Source organism: Diospyros lotus, chromosome 2 (assembly GCF_014633365.1).
Source record: "Diospyros lotus cultivar Yz01 chromosome 2, ASM1463336v1, whole genome shotgun sequence".
NCBI lineage: Eukaryota > Viridiplantae > Streptophyta > Magnoliopsida > Ericales > Ebenaceae > Diospyros > Diospyros lotus.
In genome coordinates this window covers 46,874,072-46,896,960 of record NC_068339.1, presented here as the reverse complement: position 1 = coordinate 46,896,960, position 22,889 = coordinate 46,874,072, and the positions used below count along the sequence as shown (strand labels likewise).

General features: G+C 33.3%; 2 protein-coding genes and 1 long non-coding RNA gene across 4 annotated transcripts; 1 reads left to right on the top strand and 2 right to left on the bottom strand.

The window, feature by feature from the left end:
- Window positions 1-2,463: 2,463 nt before the first annotated feature.
- On the bottom strand, window positions 2,464-6,187 carry LOC127794373 (glutamate receptor 2.7-like). Its single transcript, XM_052325402.1, has 5 exons — window positions 5,911-6,187; window positions 4,207-5,528; window positions 3,767-4,079; window positions 3,150-3,559; window positions 2,464-3,059 (listed from the first exon to the last, which is right to left on the bottom strand). The coding sequence occupies exons 1-5, from the start codon at window positions 6,164-6,166 to the stop codon at window positions 2,730-2,732; spliced, it is 2,631 nt and encodes an 876-aa protein (XP_052181362.1). The 5' UTR covers window positions 6,167-6,187; the 3' UTR covers window positions 2,464-2,729.
- A 5,475-nt stretch (window positions 6,188-11,662) lies between these two features.
- Window positions 11,663-15,825, bottom strand: LOC127794372 (glutamate receptor 2.8-like). 2 transcript variants are annotated; one of them, XM_052325399.1, is made up of 5 exons: window positions 15,506-15,824; window positions 13,561-14,906; window positions 13,121-13,433; window positions 12,484-12,890; window positions 11,663-12,394 (listed from the first exon to the last, which is right to left on the bottom strand). In XM_052325399.1, the coding sequence occupies exons 1-5, from the start codon at window positions 15,777-15,779 to the stop codon at window positions 11,849-11,851; spliced, it is 2,886 nt and encodes a 961-aa protein (XP_052181359.1). In that variant the 5' UTR covers window positions 15,780-15,824; the 3' UTR covers window positions 11,663-11,848. The 2 variants fall into 2 exon arrangements, with proteins under 2 accessions (XP_052181359.1, XP_052181360.1); XM_052325400.1 differs by having other exon boundaries at window positions 12,246-12,394; window positions 12,495-12,890; window positions 15,506-15,825.
- A 3,767-nt stretch (window positions 15,826-19,592) lies between these two features.
- LOC127794375 (uncharacterized) lies at window positions 19,593-21,750 on the top strand. The gene is made up of 3 exons (XR_008021646.1): window positions 19,593-20,096; window positions 20,655-20,751; window positions 21,568-21,750. It is a non-coding gene; the product is annotated as an uncharacterized LOC127794375 (long non-coding RNA).
- Window positions 21,751-22,889: the final 1,139 nt, after the last annotated feature.

Genomic DNA, 22,889 nt, shown 5'->3' with positions numbered 1-22,889 from the left:
AACTAATGTATCATGAGTTTAATAGAATAATTATTATTTTAATCGAGTAAGGAAATGTTTAGTTGAGTAACAACTAAAAAATATTGTACTCTACTGATATTTTTTTAATTAAGTAAAACCTAAATATTTAAGTGATTAATCGATTATATATTTGTCTTACTCGAATATATGATGGAATAATATTAATTGAATAACTGAATAGTTAATTCCTCTGGCACATAAAACAAAACAAGGTATGAGATTCTTGGAAGGTTTTGATGCATTGATATTTGTAGGTTGATATATGTGATTTGATATATAATTATGATTATTGATTCACATTATAATTTCAAATTATAGGTTGATATTTGAAGCAACTAATTTAAAGTTGAATTGAAAATATTTTTATTGTGTTGTAATTTTGATTCTGTTTGTATTTTGAAAATAACTAGACAAATAATTTGATTATCTTTTTGTATGGTAAATAATATTATGTTTATTGTAATTTATAAAAATATTATTATTTAATTATCACGTCGATGTTAATTTGTTGATTATCAAATTAGGTTCATTTAGCTATATTTGTTGATTATCAGATTGATATTTATTTTTATTATACATCAGTTTGTTAATTTTTTTTTTTAAATAAAACTTGATTAGCTCGAGCTCAAACTATGCTAATTGAGCTCGAGTTTGAGCCAAGTTTCCAGACTCAATTCAAACTCGAGATTGAACTTGAACTTGTGATAAAATTTGTAGAGCCGAACCCAGCTCAACTCGACTCATTTTCACTCCTAAGTGTGAAGTAAGACACATTAATTAATATTAAATACTTTTTTAATCATTATTCTAAATATCCTATATCTTCTAATAAGGTGTTAGAACTTCTATAATCTAACAAAGACTAGTGCTATAATGTAATATTATCGTTATAATATGTACTTTTTTTGTAAATATAAATTGTCAATAATTTCCATTGAGAAGAAAATTTCAAGACTACCAGTCTTGGACAGCTCATTTTAAGGGAAGTGACGTAGAAGTCAGCAATGAATAGACATGTAGGATGGACTCTTAATTAATTTGAATGAATAGGTACTTAATTTGAATAAATTTGCGTGAATTTAGGGGCTTATAAATTTTGGTTTAACTTGAAATATAATAAATTTTGGCTTTTAGTGTAACTCGATCTAGATCAAAAAATACGTACGATAAATTGAAAATATCAGGTTGATTTTTAATTCGAAACATTCTAATTTTTGGTTTTTAGTCCAACTCGATCCAGATCAAGAAGCAAAGTCTACGTGTGTGTATTTGAAGTTGAATTATTTTGTTAAACTATTGTTAATTTTACTTAAATTTATATATATATATATTTAATTCATATAAAAGGGACAAAATTTAATAATTTATGGATAGATTACTATGACAGTTTGATCTGGTAAGTAATCAGTTTGGTCTTCAATTTTTTTTTTTTTTTAAGTAAAAGAGATATGTATAGATAAAACTAAAACGTCTATACAAAACACTCTCTAGCCAACACCATCACTCAAACACCATGAAATGCACAAACATGAAATACATTTTTTTTTTTTTGGGGGGGGGGATAGGGGGAGTTATATTGTACCAATTCTCACAAAGGACAATTGAAAGGTTTAATTTGGGATGCTCGTGTTGTTTCATTTCACTTTTGAACTGAATATTATTATTTATAAAAAAATCTATAAATTCATAAAAGTAAGATATATCTTCTATTCTCTATATATTCTTCCACCCCATTTACAAGAAAATTCTTAGTATTCTATATTTAGATTTTTTTTCATTTGTATGTGAATCCAAATTCTTTCTCTTCTTTGTGCAAGAGATAATATTTTGTAACCATTAGACTATCACATATATATAATATTTTGTAATCATTAGAATATTAATTTTGTGGCAAATCATATTTGTTTGATTGATTTTTAATCATTTATTTATTGTATAAAAAAAATATATATGTATCAATATTATGTTAATTTTAACAATTAATTTTTCTAAGAGAGAAAATGACCACAAGGGCTTAACATCACCAAAGGCACAAATTTATGTGACAGCACAAATAGGAATCACGTCCAGAGAAAATGATCACACATCACCCCAAGGCACAAATTTATGCTACAACACACAAATAGGATCCATAAAATTCATCATGTCCCGGTAATTGCGATTTGAAAGGGAAGTTTGTAATCATTTATCTATTACATAAGACCCTTCAACCGAAACGATATGGATAAATTACCCCACAGGGCTTTCTAATTTGTCGAGAGAGGAAATGAACATAATTAAGGGTCGAACGCAACTTAGGACCGGGCACGCACGAAACTGTGCTATAAGTAAAATAAGGACCATATATAGTTAGGATTGATCTACATCTAGACAATTACTAACTACAAGCTAGGGAGGATCGTTTGTCACTTATCAATAGTTAGGATAGATCAATAGATCGTATATAGTTCATACTATCAATAAACACACAATATGTCGACTATCATGCAATTAAGTCTAACTTAATTTATTGAAACAAGAAAGAGAATGTTGTTCATATTGGTTCATTATTAGTTTATACAGTTCATATATATGCTATCATGAACTGGTGTACTAGGTTTTGTAGTGGAAATTTAATCCCTCTTCTTGAGGGAAAAGCATGCTTAACTTTCATCCCTTCAACTATATGGCAATTGGTTTTTTAGATCCAATAGATGAGCCATGCATCTTTACGTACGTTGATCAAAGCTCTTGACAATTGTAGCAACCTTTTGCCTAATTGAGTGATTGGAGGATAGAATATCTTTGTTGTCGTATAGGAAGTTAGATGAGAACATGATGAGAGCAAAAAGTGAAGATGTGCCAGCCATGAGAAAGAGACCTTTGAAACTATCGATTGTAAGACTTCCAGAGGTAACTACAATGGCGCCATTTTGCTCTGTGCAATCTTGCTTTTTGCCAAACCATTGAGCTAGAATTCTGCTCATATTTTCTCCCTCTGTTACCTTCAAGATCGCTCTTGAAACATCAGGTACAAAGGGAGATCCCTTTGTAAATGCCTATATGTCGAGATCAAGCAAAAGATGTCATAATCATGAAGAAGTAATTTTAACAGTGAGTGTGTGTGTGTGTGAGAGAGAGAGACTCACAAAGCCAAAGCCTGCAGTCTTGTAAATTGGTCCTACCATAGTATACTTTCCACAATATTTGGAAAGAAAGAGCCTCAAATAAGGGAGCTCATCAACAATTGCAACAACCCCTCCATTATTACTTCCTTTGGAAAGGGCTTCATCGTACTTTTGTAAACTCGTGTAAGTCTTAAACTTGGAAGGATCACAGTTCAAACTGTTCAAAAAGTCACCAACAAAAGATCCCTTTGGGTACCCTACATACTCCCCCTTCTGTTTTATGATATCCTTGAGATCTGTGATAGTAGGTTGTAGTTTCTGAACAGTTAGCATTGATGTTAAGTTTGCAGTATAACTTGATGTCACCACCAACACCACGAACACCCACACAACTACAACTCCTCTTGATAAATTATTGACTACCTTCTCCTCTGCTCAAAACAAGAAAGCAAATAAATTCCTATTTTAGAATATTTTATACTTTCATAGTTATTACTAGGCCTTTCAAATTGCATGCTATATTTTGATTATTGATTTTGAGTGTAACCCTAGCATAAGAGAGGATATGTTGGAACTTACCAATGTTACATATTATATGTTTCTTAAATTTGAGAGAGAGATATAAATAAGAAACTTACTATGTGCAAACATTAGAGTGGAGAAAGAGAACCAAAATATTATTCCAACTTGCTGGTGTGGTGGGCCTCTGAATTCTTCATTCACTCGATGCTCAAGAACCCATACCACAAAGCCAATGAAGATGAAGAATGCCCCAGTTGTTAACCATAAATCCATTGTTAATGGTCTCATAAAAATCCATGCATTCTTGCTTTCATCATCCTCAATTGTAACGATCATTGCCACCCCAGATTCAGTGAAAGGCAATGTAAAATCAACAAAGTTGGATCTATTTGCTAAGATGGTTATGTCCCCTACAACAACATCAAACTTCTGCATGTATGAACAAACAAACTTAGTCTCTTAGAATAAACTACAGGGTCTAATGAAATAGCATATAATTTGCAACTAAAAGTTAAGCAATAAGTATGAATTAAGAGTTAGAATTTGGGTTACTTACATTGAGCGCAACTTGATAAACTAGGTCATCATAACTTCCTTCAAAGGCAATAAACTCATATGGGATAACATAAGGGAGATAATGGTCCATGACTTCTTTAAACACATCTACACAAAAACCACTGGGAATGATAATGTCAGTTTGAGGATCTTTTTCCACTTTTATGAACTCATAAAATCCACTTTTAACAGGAACGCCAACCCTCAACTTTTTTTCCCTTGTTGGCATTTCCCAACCTTTAGGCACTATATTAGATTCACCAGGCCAAATGACAGACTTGAGATCTTCTTTGTTAGTTGTATACAAATCCTTGATTCTTGGCATTAGATCCTTCGATATCCCATATTTTGGAGTCCAGAAACCAATTTCCACACCCCGTTTTCCAATCACATTGACTATTTGAAAGGTGGATGATTGTAACTCTCCATCAACTAGATTGAATTCACCACATAAGTCGATGAATCTCAAGTTTCGGATTGACTGAAGGAGCATTGGTCCCATTTCTGAGGTTCCAATTGCATCTAAGTCAATCAACTTCTCTCCATTAGCATCAGGCTTCTTGAATTTTGGTATTGAAATTTGTGTTTTTTCCACTGCCATTGCTAATGCTTTGATACTACTATACGCCCACAAGCCATGTACATTTAGTTCACATTCAAGTCCTATATCTGGATTCTCTTGAAAAAACCTCTTTCTCCATCTTTTCTTAAACTTGTGAAGCTTTTCGGACATTGGAACATAAGACTTGACACCTAGTACACCTTGCATTGTTCCTGTACCTGTGGGATCCATAGAATCTAAAAAACTTGTAATAACATCTGTTGTAATCCAAACATATCCTTGGCTCATCATTCCAACTTCTTTTGCCTTCAAAAAGAGTCGAGAAGCAAGAGGTAAGAACATATGCACCACAAAAACTCTAGTATGCATGGTTTGGAGTTTGTAGAGTTGTTGAAGGATATGATCATCTGTGGCCAAAAGAGAAATGACACTTTGATATTGAACTTTAATGTTGATTGATAGCATAGCATCTGTTAAATAAGGAACTATCCCACTGCCATAAGAGCTACCCTCATAGATTAACACTATCTCCCTCCAGTTAAAGGCCTTGATTATAGATGCCAAGGCTCCAACTTGAGCATACACAACAGGCGCTGCTCGAATGAAGTAAGGATATTTTTTTGGTGATAGAGAAGGACTGGTTGCTTGAGAAATTATAGGGACTTGAGTTTTGTTGCCTATATCGATCACAAAATCTGCCAGTGTGGATGATTGTGAACTTAGTATTGCTTGTACTCCCACATTCTTGAGTAAATCTACAGCTGTGCATGTATGAAAAATACAACAGAATTCATATTATATGACTTAAAATATCAAACAAATGTTATGCTAAACAACAACTAATTACATAAATATGAACAAATTGATTTGATATGATTTCTAGAGCAAATATATATCCAATTTTTCTGAAAAAAAAATATCATAATTAAAAAGTTGGGTTTGGCATAAATTAATATATTTATGCATAGAGACACAAACACACACAGGCACACACGCACGCGCGCGCGCACACACACACACACACATATATATGTATGTATGTAGCAACAGAGAGCAGAGTTGGAAGCTGTGTATATGTAAAAGAAAGCTGGTCCAATAAACATCTTTGAATCTCTAGCATTAATACTGAATAAAAGTAATTACCAGCTGATGCAGCCTCAATAACATCACTCTTTGAATCTCTAGCACGAAGAGCAAGCCTTGTGGTATAATTTGTGTGATCCCTATAGAAATCTTCAAGTCCCATGGACAAGCATGTCTTGGCCATCTTCCCAACAATGGTTTCCGCCTCAACAATCAACCCAACATCAACTACCCTTTGGCCACCCATTGGCACGGCTTGTAAGCCCAACAAAAGTAACACAAGCAGAGACGAGTAGTCTGAATTAGAATTTGCCATCAATTTGCCCTCCAGAACTGAAATGAGATAGATAGATGGAGGCCCTAAAGCTTCAAATTCGGTTTATCATGCTGAAGACTCATCACAGTGCCAGTGGACTAAGACTCTTTCAACTACTACTGTTGACGAACACCAATTATGACCCGTTATTTTTGCTAGGACATTGATGTATGCCTTGAGATAATAGTGATGAAATTGTTATTAAGGTACTCACAATGATAATCACCACTAACTCATTTTGAGATAATGATAATTAAGATGTGATTGAAATAATCGTGGTTTGTGACTAAGATATAGTAAAATCAGGTAATTATTTAATCATCCTAGCTAGAGGTGATATTGTGATCCATAATCTAAATTTAACTGTGATTAGGATATATATATCTATAATTGAAAATTATTTTTGCGGCTCATCAATTTTTTATTTTCATCTTTTAATTAGAATATGGATTTGTTTAACTCATTTTTTGTATATATATATAGATGAGTACTGGTAGATTTAAAAATAAGTATCTAATATCCTGAAATTGGTAGCAACTATATTACTGTTATAGTAGTAATATCATAATAGTGATATTCTGTTCTTTTTGTCCATAATTTTTTCAATTTGATTTTTTCATGTAAAACTTTTGTGTTTATTTGTGTGTTTGATGGTTTGATTGTGGTTTATTTTCGATCCTAAATCTTAACACTATAACTCCTCTATCTCTATCTTGGAGGGTTTATTGTTATCTCATTTTTATTTATTTTTTATTTTTTTTATAAATAGGGATGGAATTGAAGAGATTTTAGTTTTCTTTCATGTTTACACTAGCTTGTCCACATTAATACACAAACTTGTGTAGAGATAACAATAATAAACCAATTAACTGTCCACAATATTAATTACATATATATATATATATAGTCGACTCTTTAATTTGCTCTCTCAATTTATTTTTTTATTTTCTCAGGGTTTAATATAGAGGGATGGTTGTTGATGAAAAGGATATGATCACCACCGCCCATCCATTCACGGGGAAGTTGTTGACTTGATATATGTTAATTATGTTACATGCATGTACATTGTATACAAAATTTACATTAGAAAGCGAGAGACCATGCATGCATGCTTGTTCAAAACATCCATTTCCATGGAGACATTTAATATATTTCAAATGGTTCCAAGTCTTGTGGTCATCTGAGGGGTAACTCGGCAGTAGCTATCAAGAAAATTAGGAATTTGAATGAAATATATAATAAATAAATGTTGTTTGAATTATATGTAATTTTGAAATTTTTATTGATACATACTTTATATTAATATTTTGTATATTTATATGATATAACACATAATAATATAATCAAGACATCAATTATTAATGCAGTATGTCATCACAAGTATTAAACTTAAGAGTACAAATAAAATTTCCGTATAGCATATGGAGGTATATATATATATATATTGTTTTCAAGGCTTAGTGATCAATTTGCAATGAAATTTGGCATGCATGCACTTTCTGAGTTTTTTCTTGCATATGTTAGAACTTTCTAGCTACTAAATGAAATTGAATTGGGTTGAGTTTTTGGATTAAGTAATATTATTTACAATTCAAATATGAACTTAATTAGTTTTTGGAATGCCTATCTCTATACTAGATGTTGTAAGTGAAGCATCAATACGGCGATGTTTTGATGGAGGGTAAAGTTGGAAACCTCAGTTGCCCATTTTGGATGGCTGATGGATGGTCACTTGGCAACCATTAGGACCTCGCCTCTACCCGATGCCCTTTTTGAATTGTTTTTTGGCCTTTCTGTTAATCGTGTTATACGATCATCTCATGACTGTTGATGCTATCTTTATTGGATCAAATCTCAGCCGCTCAAATCTCATATATATTCTATAGTACCTCGAGATGGTAAGTAAAAAGTGAAATCGCAGAAAGAAAAGAGCAAGAGGAAGAGCGATCGGAGAACGATTTTTTGTTTTGGTGAGCAAAGCTTTTATTTTTGTAGCTTTCTGTTCTCGTGTAATCTTTAGTTCTTAGGTTTGGTTCTTAGGTTTGCTTCTAATCTGTATTTGATGATTGTGAAGCTATTTTGTTAGAAGAACCATTGGTGTACAGATTGTATGTAACTAGGGTGTAACCTTTCTCGGAATAGTGCAGTGAGCTCTTTCTTCTTAAGCTCAACGTGGACGTAGCGCTATTCTGAAGTGAACCATGGTAAAACTTTTGTGTCCTTTTTCTTGGTTATGTTTTCTTCTTTCTTATTTGCTTGTGTTCTATTTTAATGCGTATGTGTGTGGGTGTTTATCTTTTTGCCGAAGTGGTTGGATTCTGTGAGTTTTATTTGCTGTGTGTTTGAGTCTTTCGCTCGTTTTTTCCAATACTAGATTTGCATTTATTCATTCCCCAAATCTTAGGTATATCTAACCTCAAGTAGAGGATTTATAGGATAAGGACCATCTTAGAGTGAGGGCTTAAAGGATAGGGTCACCTAAGACTTTCTTCTTCCTGGATTGTGCTTGTAGGACCAACTCTTATCGAGTTATCCGATTTGGGTCAAATCACAAGTCATGGTGTTGCAACTTTTTTTATATGCCTTTTTGTCTGATGTGGACTACCTTATTTTTTCCCATATCATTGCAATTTATAAGATCCATTTGGATAAACCAAATCTATGTCCAACCTATTTCACTTAGGTTTGAGCATAACAATGTAGTCTTCAACAATTTTGAAGTGTTGGTTGAGAAAGTTATTATTACTAATTACTAGAATATGTATGTGGTGATAAGATACGTAATAAAATTAAGATAGTTTGAATATACGAAAACAAAATCGATATGTGAACAAGAAAGTTGAGTTGATGAAATGTCAAAAATGTCATAGCAAAGGTGGTAAAGGTAGGCTAAGAAAAATGTAGAATATATGGTCATGATATCAATTGTTTTTGAGTGCAAATTGCACAAATTAACCACTCCTAAAATATAAAATTCATTTTTAACCCAAATGTTTTTGACGTTTTCAAACAAATTAATTGGATGCTATAACTACTTTACAGTTTTGACCCCACCATCTAATCTTTCAAATCCACACTTTATTTAAGAATTCAAAATGAAAATAAAAATATTAAAAGACGAAAATACCCCACCATTTAAAAACACAACAAAACATATTTTCCAACAAACCCTCGTAGCCAAACCCCCACAGCCATCACCATTGCTAACCACCTACAATACCGCCATTGAATTAAAAGAAAAACATAACTAAAAATCATTTTAGTGATAACGAAACTCACGGATTGAAAGAAAAAAAATAAAAAAAAATAATAACTAGGCTTAGTTGGCAACTAAACCCAGTTGACTGGAGTTGATCAAGTTTGGTGGTCAACTAAACTCGGAACTAAAATTAAACCACTTATTTATTTATTTTGGCTAGGGGGTTTCCTAGTTACCTAATAGGCTCAAAATTAAATTATTGTGTTTAAGAATTACACTTTTATTTGGATAAAAAAAATCATAATATCATCTTGGTCTAATGTTTATGATTAGTAGTTAGAACACTTAATCATGCATTGGTCGATAATCACCTAATAGCATCCCACACACCAAGCGATCGATTTTGTTGGCATTCTACGTTCAATTAACTTGGATAATGTAACTAGAGATTATTTTAGTGATAATAGAACCCACAGATTAAAAAAGAAAAAAAACATAACAACCAAGTTTAGTTGGCCACTAAACTCGGAACTAAAATAAATTACTTTTTTGTTTTTTTTTTGTCATGAGCTTTTCCTATTTACCTAATAGGCCCAAAATTAAATTATTATTTAAAATTTACACTTTTATTTGGATAAAAAATAATCATAATATCATCTTGGTCCAATGTTTATGGTTAATTAGTAGTTAGAACACTTGATCATGTATTGATTGATAATCACCAAATGGCATCTTACACGCCAAGTGACCAATTTTGTTGACATTCTACATTTAATTAACCCGAATAATGTAACTAAAGATCATTTTAGTGATAATGGAACTCATGGATTGAAAGAAAATATAAAAAAAATAATAACCTGGTTGACTAAACCCAATTTAGTGGCCAACTTAACTTGATTGATTGGGTTTAGTGGCCAACTAAGTCTGATTGACCAAGGTTGGTGGCCAACTAAACCCGAAACTAAAATTAAATCATTTTTTGTTTTTTGTTTTGGCTATGAGGTTTTCCTAACTAAGGGCAATATTAAAGAAACTTGGTGAATGCAGCTTCAATGAGATTTTAGCTACGATTGATGGAGAAGGTTGAATAACCCAACATGCCAAAAGATTGAATGCAGGAAAAATGGTTGAGTTAAGATGGTTTTGACAATGCTGTGAATGTTGGAAGTGAAAGGTAATCTGAAGGAGATAAAGATATTTTTATAAATGAGACTAAGGGTAATATGAACTTTTCATTTTAAAATCTTAATTTTAGGTATCTTACCTAAAAGTGACTATAGAGTGTAATTAGTTTATTTGAGTGGATTAAAACGTTTTTTTCTTTTTCCTATAAAAGAGATTAAAAACGATTGTGTGTATTTATTTTGTGTTAATTACGAATTCTTCTTTTGTTTTGAACTCAAATTCAAATAGTCAGTTTCACGTTTATTTTTTAATTTCATTTGTTTCTGAAGCTAATATACTAGGTAAATAACACAGGTTGTCCATCAACTTTATATCTTTGTATTTTAATTTGTCTTATAACAACTATTAAATTTTTATTTTTGTTATAATTTAATCTCTCCAAAAATTTTGTTAGACGTTGTTAAAAAATTAGCAGTTGTAGATATATAAAAATAAAGATAAAAATAAAAATAAAAATAAAAATTTTAGCTAGAATTTTTAAGAAATTAAAAGGAATTTAAAGCGACTTAGAATTAAACCCAGTGATTTTTGAACAAGAAGAAAGAACCTTTACAATGGGTTCTTCCACCGTTGGGTCTATAGCAGCAGAGCAGTTACCACTATTAATTGGCAATTGCTATTTATATATTTTATATTTTATTTATCTGTCACATCATAATTTTTTAACGGAATTTTTAATAGAGAACTAAATTATATAAAAAAATTAAATATTTAACAGTTGGCGCAAGATAAATTAAAGTATAAGGATTATAAATATATTACGATGGCTTATGTTATTCTCTTAGTAAATAGTTTTGTTTTATTAAAAAAAAAAAACTTACTATTGCAGTCTACTTAAAAAAGATGACTAGTAATTAATTAATTACTATAATATATGTTTGCCCTAGTGTAGTTGATATTATCACTAAAAGATTGTTATCATACAATTGAAAGGGTATATATTTTGTTAATTAGTTAAAAGGGATCGAGTTTATAAACCTCCCTAATAGCTAGCTTATAGAAATTCTCTCTATTCCAGTACTAACTAGAGTTTGGAAGAGCTCTTTCTCTAATGTCTTTTTTCAAATGCTAATACGATTTTTAATGTTTTATTTAGATAACTTATAACTTGTCTCAAAAACACTCTATATCTTTGACCAATTAAAATCTAAAATTTACAACATATATAAACCTCTAAAGCTAATTATAATTAAGCTTCTATATATATATATATATATATGCAAGTCTAGCTAATTTATTGCTAAATAAATACGTACAAATTAAGATTGTAATATTCATCAAACTTGTTCATAATTAAATTAGATAGTTACTATGCCATCGTGAATTGGTGTGCTGGGTTGTGTTGTGGAAAATCCTTCCTCTTGAGAGGACATTTCGTCAGCATTGTGAAACATATAGCTTGTGGTTGGACTTGGACTTTGAGGGCAATCGAAAATTGTGTTAGTTGTTGTAGGAACTGTCGTCCCTCCATGATCTGATGAGGCAATTGACGAGCGTTTGGATCCATTAGATGAACCATCATTTTGCTCATCGAAATTCTTAGCCATTGTAGCAACCTTCTTCCAAATGGAGTCAGTGGACGCGAGAGTGGCTTTGTTGTCACGTACAAAGATAAACATGAATACGATGAAGGCAGAAAGGGAAGAGGTGGTAGCGATGAGGAAAAGTCCCTTGAAACTATTGAGGGAAAGCCTTCCAGAAGTCATTGCCATGCCATTCTCCCCTGGGCAGTGTTGCTCTTTGCCAAACCATTTAGCTAAAAATTCGTTTATCTTTTCTCCCTCTTTTATGCTCAAGATGGCTCTTGAAACGTCTGGTATCAAGGGGGATCCCTTCTTAAATGCCTATATAAAAAGATCAAGAGAAGATGGCACAATTAATGTGAAGTAGTAGTTTTAGCAAATGAGAGAGAGAGAGAGAGAGAGAGGCTCACAAAGCCAAAACCTTCGGTCTGGTAAGTTGGTCCAACAATAACATACTTAGAACAATATTTGGAAAGTACGAGCCTTAAAAAAGGGAGCTCATCTACGATTGCAGCAACTCCTCCATTCTTGCTTCCTTTTGAAAGGGCTTCATCATACTCTTGCAAATTAACATAAGTCTTGATCTTGGAAGGATTAGTACGTAAACCCTTCAAAAATCCACCAACAAAAGATCCCTCTTGGTACCCGATATAGTCCCCATTCTTTATGAGATCATTGATATCTGTGACATTAGGCTGTAACTTTTCTACAGTTAACATTGATGTTAAGCTTGCTGTATAACTTGATGTCAATACCAACACCACAAACACCCACACAACAAGCACAAATCTTGATAAGTTGTTGACTACCTTCTCCTCTGTAAAAATAAAATAAAAAATATATATAAAATAAAATAATAATTAATAAATAAAAACAAAATGAATTCCTTTTTTGGAATAGATACTTGTATAGCTAATCACTATTATGCCTTCCTTATATTTGTCCATAGTGAATTTTCTAGCCCAGGAGGATGGGAACTTGATTATGTATGTTACATTCTATATGTTTCCAAATTGAAAGAGAGAGAGACAGACAGAAGAAACTTACTATGGGCAAACACTAGAGTTGAGAAGGAGAACCAAAATATCATTCCAAGTTGTTGGCGCGGTGGACCTCTGAATTCTTTGTTCACACGATGCTCAAGAACCCATATAACAAAGCCAATAAAGATGAAGAAAGATCCAATTGTTAACCACAAATTCATTGTTAGGGGTTTCATGAAAATCCAGACATTTTTTTGCTCATTATCCTCAATAGGAACGATCATTGCCACACCACATTCTATGAAAGGTAATGTAAAATCAACAAAATTGGATCTATTTGCTAGGATTGTTACGTCACCCACAACAACATCAAATTTCTGCATGAAAAAACTTAGTCTCTTAGGTTAAATTCCAAATTAATTAAACCAAAGCTCAATATGATTTGCAACTTGAAATTCAAAATAAGTAGGATTGAGAAGTCAGAAATTTAATTTGATTACTTACATCAAGAGCGATTTGGTAAACGAGGTTATCATAGCTTTCAACAATATCTCCATTCGGACCTTGGAAGGGAATAAACTCATATGGGACATCATATGGGAGAGAATGATCCATGATTTCTTTGAACACATCGACACAAAAACCAGTGGCATTGATAATGTTAGTTTTAGGATCCTTTTCCACTTTTATGAACTCATAGAATCCACCTTTAACAGGAACACCAACCCTCAACTTCTTTTCACCTTTTGGCATTTCCCAACCTTTAGGAACTACATTAGATTCACCTGGCCATATGATGGCCTTGAGATCTTCTTTGTTGGTTGTGTAATGATTCTTGTTTCTCGGTATTAGGTTGTTCTCTATCCCATATTTTGGAGTCCAAAGTCCAATTTCCACATCTTGTTTTCCCATCACATTGACTATTTGAAAGGTTGATGACTCTAACTCTCCATCAATTAGATTGAATTCACCACTTAAGTCATTAAATCTCATGTTCCGGATTGATTGAAGGAGCTTTGGTCCTGATTTTGAGGTTCCAATTGCAGCCAAGTTTGTCAAATTATGTCCATAATTGGTGTTTGGTTTCTTAAATCTTGGTTTTGCAATTCGCGCTTTCTCCACTGCCATTGCTAATGCCTTGACACTGCTATATGCCCACAAGCCATATGCATTTATTTCACATTGAGATTCTATATCTGGATTCTCTTGGAGAAATCTTTTTCTCCATCTCTTCTTAAAGCTGTCAAGCTCTTTGGACCATGGAACATAAGGCTTGATGCCTATTACACCTTGCATTGCTTCTTTACTTGTAGGATGTACAAAATCTAACAAACTGGTAAGACCGTCTGTTGTAATCCAAGCATAGCCCTCGCTCATCATTCCAATTGCTTTTGCCTTAAAAAAAAGTCGAGAAGCTAGAGGTAATAACATATGCACCACAAAAACTCTAGTCTGCATGGTCTGGAGCTTGTGGAGTTCTTGAAAGATATGGTCATCTGTAGCTAGTGTAGAAATGACACTTCGATAACGAACTTGAGTGTTTATTGATATTAGAGCATCAATAAAGTGGGGAACTATCCCACTACCATAACAACTGTCCTCATAGATTAACACTACCTCCCTCCAACTGAAAGCTTTGATAACAGATGCCAAGGCTTCAACATGAGAGGACCCTATGGTTGCCGTCCGGATGAAATATGGATTTTCTTTTGGTGATAGGGTAGGACTGGTAGCCTGAGAAATTATGGGAACTTGAGTTTTGTTTCCTATACGAATCACAAAATTTGCCTGTGTGGATGTTTGTGGACCTAATATTGCTTGTACTTGCATGTTCTTGAGTAGATCTATAGCTGTTCATATGAAAAATACAACTTTAATTCTTGTAAGAATATATAAAATGATCTCCTATATATATATATATATATATATATATGATTTCATGGCAAATAGTAATGTAGGACACTACAAAGAATCATATATATTATGCAACTCTAATGTATATATGTATGTATGTATATATATATATATATGTTTGTTTCTATTGACAAAAAATATAAATGAGGACTTTGTATAAAGTGACTTTAATTGATAATGAAAATCAATCTTTTAAGGTATTATTTGGTCTATTAGAATTTTAAGGTTAACGACAAATCACCCCATGCCAAGAGTTGTTAAGTCACATAAATTTGTAGTCAATAATTTTTGAAAATTTTCTTTGGAGCAACTCGGTTTATTTTGAGAGAGAGAGAGAGAGAACAAATGAAGAGTTGTTATTTTCCTAGCTAATATGGATTCATCGATTTATAAGTAATGAATAGACATATCTATTTATTTAAAAGTCATATATCTTCTATTTACAACAGTCGTTCCCTTTTACAACAAACCAAAAAAAAAAAAAACATATTAATCAATATTGCATAATTGGAAAGTTTGAAGATATATGAATTACCAGCAGAAGCAGCCCGAACAACATCGCCCTTGGAATCTCTGGGGTGAAGAACAAGCCTTGTGGAATAATTAGGGTGAATGGAGTAGAAATCTTCAAGCCCCATGGATATGGATGTCTTGGCCATCTTCCCAATGATGCTGCTTGAGTCATGAATCAACCCTACATGAACCTCCACCGCCGCCGCCGCCGCCGCCGCCGCAGAAGCACTATCATTCCGGCCACCCACCACTGGCACAATGCAAAAACTGATCAAAAACAGTAACACAAGCAGCATCTTGCAAGAATAAGAAGAAGAAGAAGAAGAGGAGGAGGAGGAGGAGGAGGACTCCATATATATATATATATTAAGCTAGAGAGAGTGTAGTTATATATATATATGTATATATATTCATATTGAGATTACTACGTACGTACCGTGTTATTTACAATTATTATTAAATGGTGATGATACCACGACATGACTGTAACAGTGACAGAGCCATGCGGTTGGTGGACTAAATCAAAGTGTAAGAATGGACTGGCTGCTGCTAGTCCTCATCATGACTTCTTAATTACGTATAGTATATTCTATATATATATATATATATAAAACGATTTCCTTAACATTAAATATTCTCTCCCTCTTGACCGTTTGGTCAAATCAATCAACGGTGGAGATCGGTTTCCGCTGTGTTGTTGATATTCATTGGCAGGCGCAGCCGCCTCCGCCTGTTCTATGTTTTGATAATTAATTAACAGCTGGATGACCATTGACCAATAATACTAGCTAATTGGAATCTAGCCTCTCACTTGCAAGTGAATTTCCAAAGAGTAATGCTATATTCATCTACATTGGAGATCATGATCAGCAGTGACATGGAAAGTCACGTTTAGGGATGGCTGGCAGACACCTCGCCCATTTCTCTCCCTCTTCCACTATCTCTCCCCTACAGCCGCCCAACCTCACCCACTCTCTCTCTCGTAGCCGCCTAAACTTCATTTGCTGTTGTTACATTTATTTATTTTTCAATTAAATGTAATAACAGCAATCATATATATATTACTATTGTTACATTTAATGGCAAAACAATAATAAAAATATTATTGTTATATTTGATCATAATATAATAAAAAAATATATCTAATTATATTCAATTTGATCTTAGAAATTTTAATTTTATCCCAATCTTATTTTACACTGATTTTTAACTCTATCAAAATTCAGCCAAAAAAGAATTTAACAAATGTTAAAATTTCACAAGTAAATGGTTTAATTATGAACAAGTGGCCCAAAATTTGATCTCTCATAGCCAAAATTGAGGCCATATCAATTTACATGAGCTGAACGAAAGTCAAGACAACATATAAATAGCAAAACCTCAAATTTTAACATCCCAAAATTATGACTAGACAAAATAACAAACTTTATTGCCTTTATAATATAATTATTAAGTAGTTTTTTTTTTTGGGGGGGGACAAACGGCAGTCGGTGCAGACGGCGGTGGAGAGTTTTTGTGACTGATGGGTCGAGGGAGGGACGAGTAGGGGGCGACCGTGTGGTCTGTGGCCGGTGGTCCGGGGCGATGACTATGCAAGCAGCGGAAGAAGGGACAACGGTGATGCGAGCGGGGGGTGACGGCGGACGATGGTCGTGGCGTTGGCGGGGGAGGAAATTTAAAATTAGGATAAAATTAAAATTACAAAATTAAAATTGGGATAAGATTGGGATAAAATTAAAATTTCTAAGATCAAATTTGATATAATTAGATATATTTTTTTATTATTTTATGATCAAATATAAAAATAATATTTTTATTATTATTTTGTAATTAAATGTAACAATAGTAATATATGATTGCTGTTATTACATTTAATAATTGCAAAATAAATGTAACAACAGCAAATGAAGTTTGGGCGGCTATGAGAGAGAGAGAGAGAGAGAGAGAGAGAATGGGTGAGGTTGGGGCGGCTCGGCTGTAGGGGAGGGAGAGAGAGGAAGAGGGAGAGAAATGGGTGATGTGTCTGCTAGCTATCGCTCATTTCCAAATGATATTTGCGCATTAATTATATATATTAATATTATATAAATATTATTAAAAGTATCACAAATGATACCTAAGAATTGGCTGTAGGCCACACCTCGATCGGCTTAGAAGAAATATATATAACCTAAGTTGTATGAAAATAAAAATAAAAAACGAATATGATGAGAAATGAAAATAAAAGAATGATATTTTTAAAAAAATAAAAATAGGAGAAAATGAGTAAATAAAAAAATATGAGGGATATCTTTTTTGTGAATATAATTTTTAATATAAAAAATAAGTATTTAATTAAAAATAAATATAAACTTCATAATACAGTCAAATAAATATAAATATAAATTCCATTATTCATAAACTATGACTTATTAATTAAAAACAAACACACATTTAGAAAAAGAAAATAATACAAACAATAAATTTTAATTTTTTTTTACTTTTTAAGACAAACAATAACTTTAAAATAGGTTAGAGTCGGAACTTCGTAGAAAGAAAAGTGTTTTTGATATTTTTTTAATATTATAAAATATTTTTAAAATAATTCAAAAAAAAAATTACATTTCAAAAACACCAAAAAAATGACTCCCCTCTAGAGATTTCTATGTATCTCATAGAATTCAACAAAGGGCCCTTCCATGGCCCAAATAAAAAGGATTTCGTAGCCTTGTAAGTGAATGCATCCTTCAAGCAGTACTCTTGCAATGAAAGTGACATTTTGGTCATTTAGTAAGTTCCTTTCTTCTCAAGTATATATATTAATTGGTAGTCAATTTTTAACATTGTTAGAAGTCAGAGTCAACATATAAATGAAAAAAAAATTATGGACATGCATGAATCATTTAATATACGGTGTATAAGTACACATTTAATATTCGATTGCATTGTAATTAACCATTTTATTCATACACAAGGTACAAATATATCAAATGAACCCAATTATGGATAATACAAAAGTTTAAAAGTTTTAGAGTTTTTGGGATTCACCAAGAAAATTTGGGAGTACTTTAAATAAAAAGGAACTTGTTCCCTTTTCAAACATTTTGAATTAAGAAGATGTAAAAACACGTTTATCTCTACAAGAATAGGATGTTGCAAATTGGGGTTTGAAACCAAACTCCTTATTAGAAGGATAGATGGGATGATTCAGGTGAAATTCAATGATTAAACCCCTTCTACCCTCATCGGTGACATCATTTAATATTGTTGACGTTCAAATTTAACTGACCATGATCCGTTAGGCCCGTAGTGAAATAAGCAAGTCCAAGATGCAAGGAGGAAGCAAAAAAATAGAAAGAACACAAGAAATTTTTACGTGGTTCGGTCAAAAAGATGCCTATTGTAATACCCGAGAATAATTTGAGAATAAAAATGATATTTGATAAAGGGGATAAATGAAATTTTGGGAAAAATAAGACTATAAGACACACTAGCACAGCTTTGGACGACCGAATTAGTCAGAGGGAGTACCTCGGACCCTAGATAATTAAGAAAAATGGTATAGTATCATCGAGTAAAATAAATTATGATTTTTAGTGATAAAAGAAATGAGATCGGGAACGGTTTTCGATACAGCGAAAATACAGCTGCCAATTAGGTCGTATTACCGAATTGTTATAAACGATGTCCAAAAAGTCAAAGGAGAGTGTCAAGGACTAGTATTCGATGCGTAGAACAACCCTTAAGTGGTTTCAGGTAGGATCGAATGGATTTGAGGTCAAATCAATCAATCGGGCCTAAGTGTAATTTTCTAAAAATGCCTGAGGGAGGTTAAAACGGTAATTTTTCAAAAATTTCAAGGGAGAAATGAGGAGTAATAATCTTTAGGGTCTTAGTGAGGGTGTTAGAAAGATTAGGGGCTTGAGGATAAGGGCCAAAATGCAAAAGAGAAATCCCAAGGGGCTAAACTGTAATTTTCAGAAAGTTGTACATGCATGGCTGATTTGGCCGGAAAATCCGGCGATTTGGCAGCCGAGGTTCATCAGGGCATGGCCTAGGGTAGTCTAGGAGATGTGGGGATGAAGCTTTGGCCGGAAATTGGCCACGTGGGGGTCGAATTTTGGCTATAAATAGCCAAGGGTTTCGGCCGAATTTGAATCATCAAATCGCTCAAGTTTGAGAGCGAATCGAGGGAAACCAATAAGGGGCTTTTGATCCTTGAGGGAAGAGGATCATTTCTGGAGATTTTGGGAATTTTTGGGGCGGTATAGATGTGTTTTTGCATTCGATCGTATGTATATATATGTATATATATCGAGTGAAGATGAAATCGGGTTGTAGAGTGATCGATTGAGCGATCTAATAAGGGGATTTTGGTCGCAAGGCGATGGGTAATTGATCTGGAAAGTTTCGTGTCAATCGGAGTTCAAATCGAAGGTCAATTTGGCTCGCCGGAAAACGCAAAGTTTCGCCCGAGCTGGACTGTAAATCGTCAAATCGGGCAGCTTCTGGTAAGTTTTTCGGCCATGTGAGGGTTCCATTGTGATCAAATTGAAGAGAGCTTCAAGATGGTTTCTTCAGATCAGCCATCGGAGAAGGTCGCCGGTCGCCGTCGCCTGAGAAGATGACCGGAGGTATTTTCTGTGTTTTTTTAAATATTGAAAATATAGCAAATTCAATAAAAAATAGAATTAAAGGAATTAAAATTATGAAAAAATATCCAGAAATTCAAGAAAGATGAATAGTTTATTTTGATAAATTTTTATCCTGGAAATTTCTTGAGGAGATAATTATTTTTGATTTTTGAAAGGAAAGGTAAATGGAAAATAAATAGGAGGGATTTTTAGAAAATTATGAAAAAAATCCAGAAGGATAAGGAATTTATTTTATGAGTTTTAGTGATTTTTATTGAATTATATTCGAAGTAAATCGATGAGAAATAAATTTTCTCAAAGAAAAGTAATTATGAAAATCTGAGAAAATAGGAGAAAAATCTGAAAAATTTCCAAAAAATTTCATAAGCTTATAAATATTGTTTTATGAATTATTTTGGAGAAAAATTTAGAAAAAAAATGCTTGAAGAGGTATTTACTTGAAATTATCAAGAGAAAAATAGGGAGAAATTAGAGAAAAATAATGAGAAAATTGGGAAAATAGATATTAATTTCCCTTTGAATGCATACAATGTCTAGGGTATCATTAAATCTCGAGGTTGAACTAGAGAGCGCCTGGCACGATAATCGAGGTCGATCAGGCACGCATTTCGAGGAATCTTGAAGTTAGCCCAAGGTGAGTGGTTCTACCCGAAAAGACTTTAAGTGACATGTGAATGGTTTACTGTGAGTGTTCATCCCTATGGCTTGATTTATTGTGATGGATTGTCCAAACAATTATTTACACATGCATTAAATTTCGTACGGTAAATTGCATACATCGAAATGTTGATTTTAAGCTATGCATGTTATGATTTCGACATTGGCTTGTTTTGTGTCGTCCATGTGGGACGTGGGTTGATAACCTGTGACGTAGCCTAGAGTGACAGCACTCGGGATGCGTACCTAGGATTAATGCTAGGTGACCTACTTGGGACGGGGTTGAGACGGACTTCACCCTACGGGACCCAAGTGGCGGGGCTGAGAGTGGACACCACCCCGATTGTTGGCTCAAGTGGCGGGGCTGCGAGTGGACACCACCCCAGGATCCTTTAAGCAATAGCATTAATGCCGAGGTGACGTCTATTCCGAGGATAGTGCTGATGTGACACTCTTGGGGCTAGGGTTGCGTTGGGTTTTGGAATGCTTTTGAGTTCAAGCGTAAAGCCTAACAATGACAATGGGGTGATTCCCGGGTTCATATGTTGAGGTTGTCCCTCTTAAGCAGGATTGTTTTGCCAATGGGCCGAAGTGGTCGTGTCGCCTTTAGAGAGATTGCATTTTTCCCGGTTAGGGTTAAGTGCTATGTGGGATTCTCTTAGGCTGGTGCATGACAGGATTTATCAATTTTGTATATGATTCTTCATATCTGCATGAAAACGTTTTTGAACTCTCACTTAGATGATTCAGCATCTAATTTGGACTATGTCCCTGGAATATTCAAACGCTCCAGGTGAACACAGTGGCGCCAAGGGAAAGAATGTCATCGAGATGTAGCTGCTATGATTAGTTTTAATAGGTTTTGTCTATGAATACGATGTTCAGAGGTTATGTAATATTTTGATATTTTCATGTGAAACATCGATTCGGTTATTATTTGTAAAGAAAATTGTCAGTTATATATCATTGAGGTTTCGATCTGGTTTTCGCTGATATGATTGATATTACTTGTCTTAACCTATTAATTATTCAATTTTGATATGCTAAGAAGGTACGATCGGGATTGTCGGGAAATGATTATAACGAGGGTATGTATATCGAGGGACTTATGTTGTGTATATGATATAAAAAAAAAAATATTCCTGAAATCTCGAGTTAATGCACGTTTTGAGAAAACGGGGCGTTACACCTATTCCACGACTATATTTTGGGTATTCTGAAAGAGTGATAGTATGTGATTATTCTTGTTGTCCCTCATTCAATGATATTTTTGACCTCTATTTATAGTGAGGGGCGTTTACAATTGTATAAGATATAAAAATGAAATAATGGGGGACAAACAGTTCTTATCATCTACATAAAATCGGCAGTAAGATCTTCATTACGAGGGGTATAATTCGTCTCAGATAAAGTGAGTGGGTCCTTACCTCTGGCTGTTCAGCAACTTTGTTGTCTATGAGAGCTGAAAGATTTAGACCAGCGAGCTAGAAGCATTGTCAGGAGCTCATTGGGTGTATCGCTGAGAGCTTGCTGGAAACCTTGCTGGGAGCTCGCTTGGTTTCACGATCTGAGCTCGGACTTTAGCGATGTATGAGCTCATCTTGACGAGCTTATTTGAGCCTTAGGTGATTGGGCCGGCCTACTAGATTGGGTCTAACCCATAAGAAGTGGTGCGAGAAATTAATATAACAAATATAATATAGTATTTAAGTAAATTTTATTTATTTGTTTGTTTGCTAAGACGGCTCTAGGAGACCTTAATTGCATGGTAAATTATATTCTTAATATGTTCTTATTCTTTACTTAGTACCAAAAAAAAAAAAAAATAGCCGTAGCCAAGTGAAGAATGTATATTTTCATAAATCTAATCCATATATATATTCATTACAACTTTACAATACAATTGGTAGGGGTATATATGCAATAGTGTTTAGTTGAGTTAGTTTGGGAAGCGTTTCCTAAACTAAACCATTAATTAATGGCGGTTTGGTTACAATTCTCAAATCATAAGAATGAATGATCATGTGTTTCAAACTATACAAATCCTAATTAACTTTACGATTTGGACAATTTGGATGGTACGAACAATGTAAGAAATATATATAGTCACTAAAA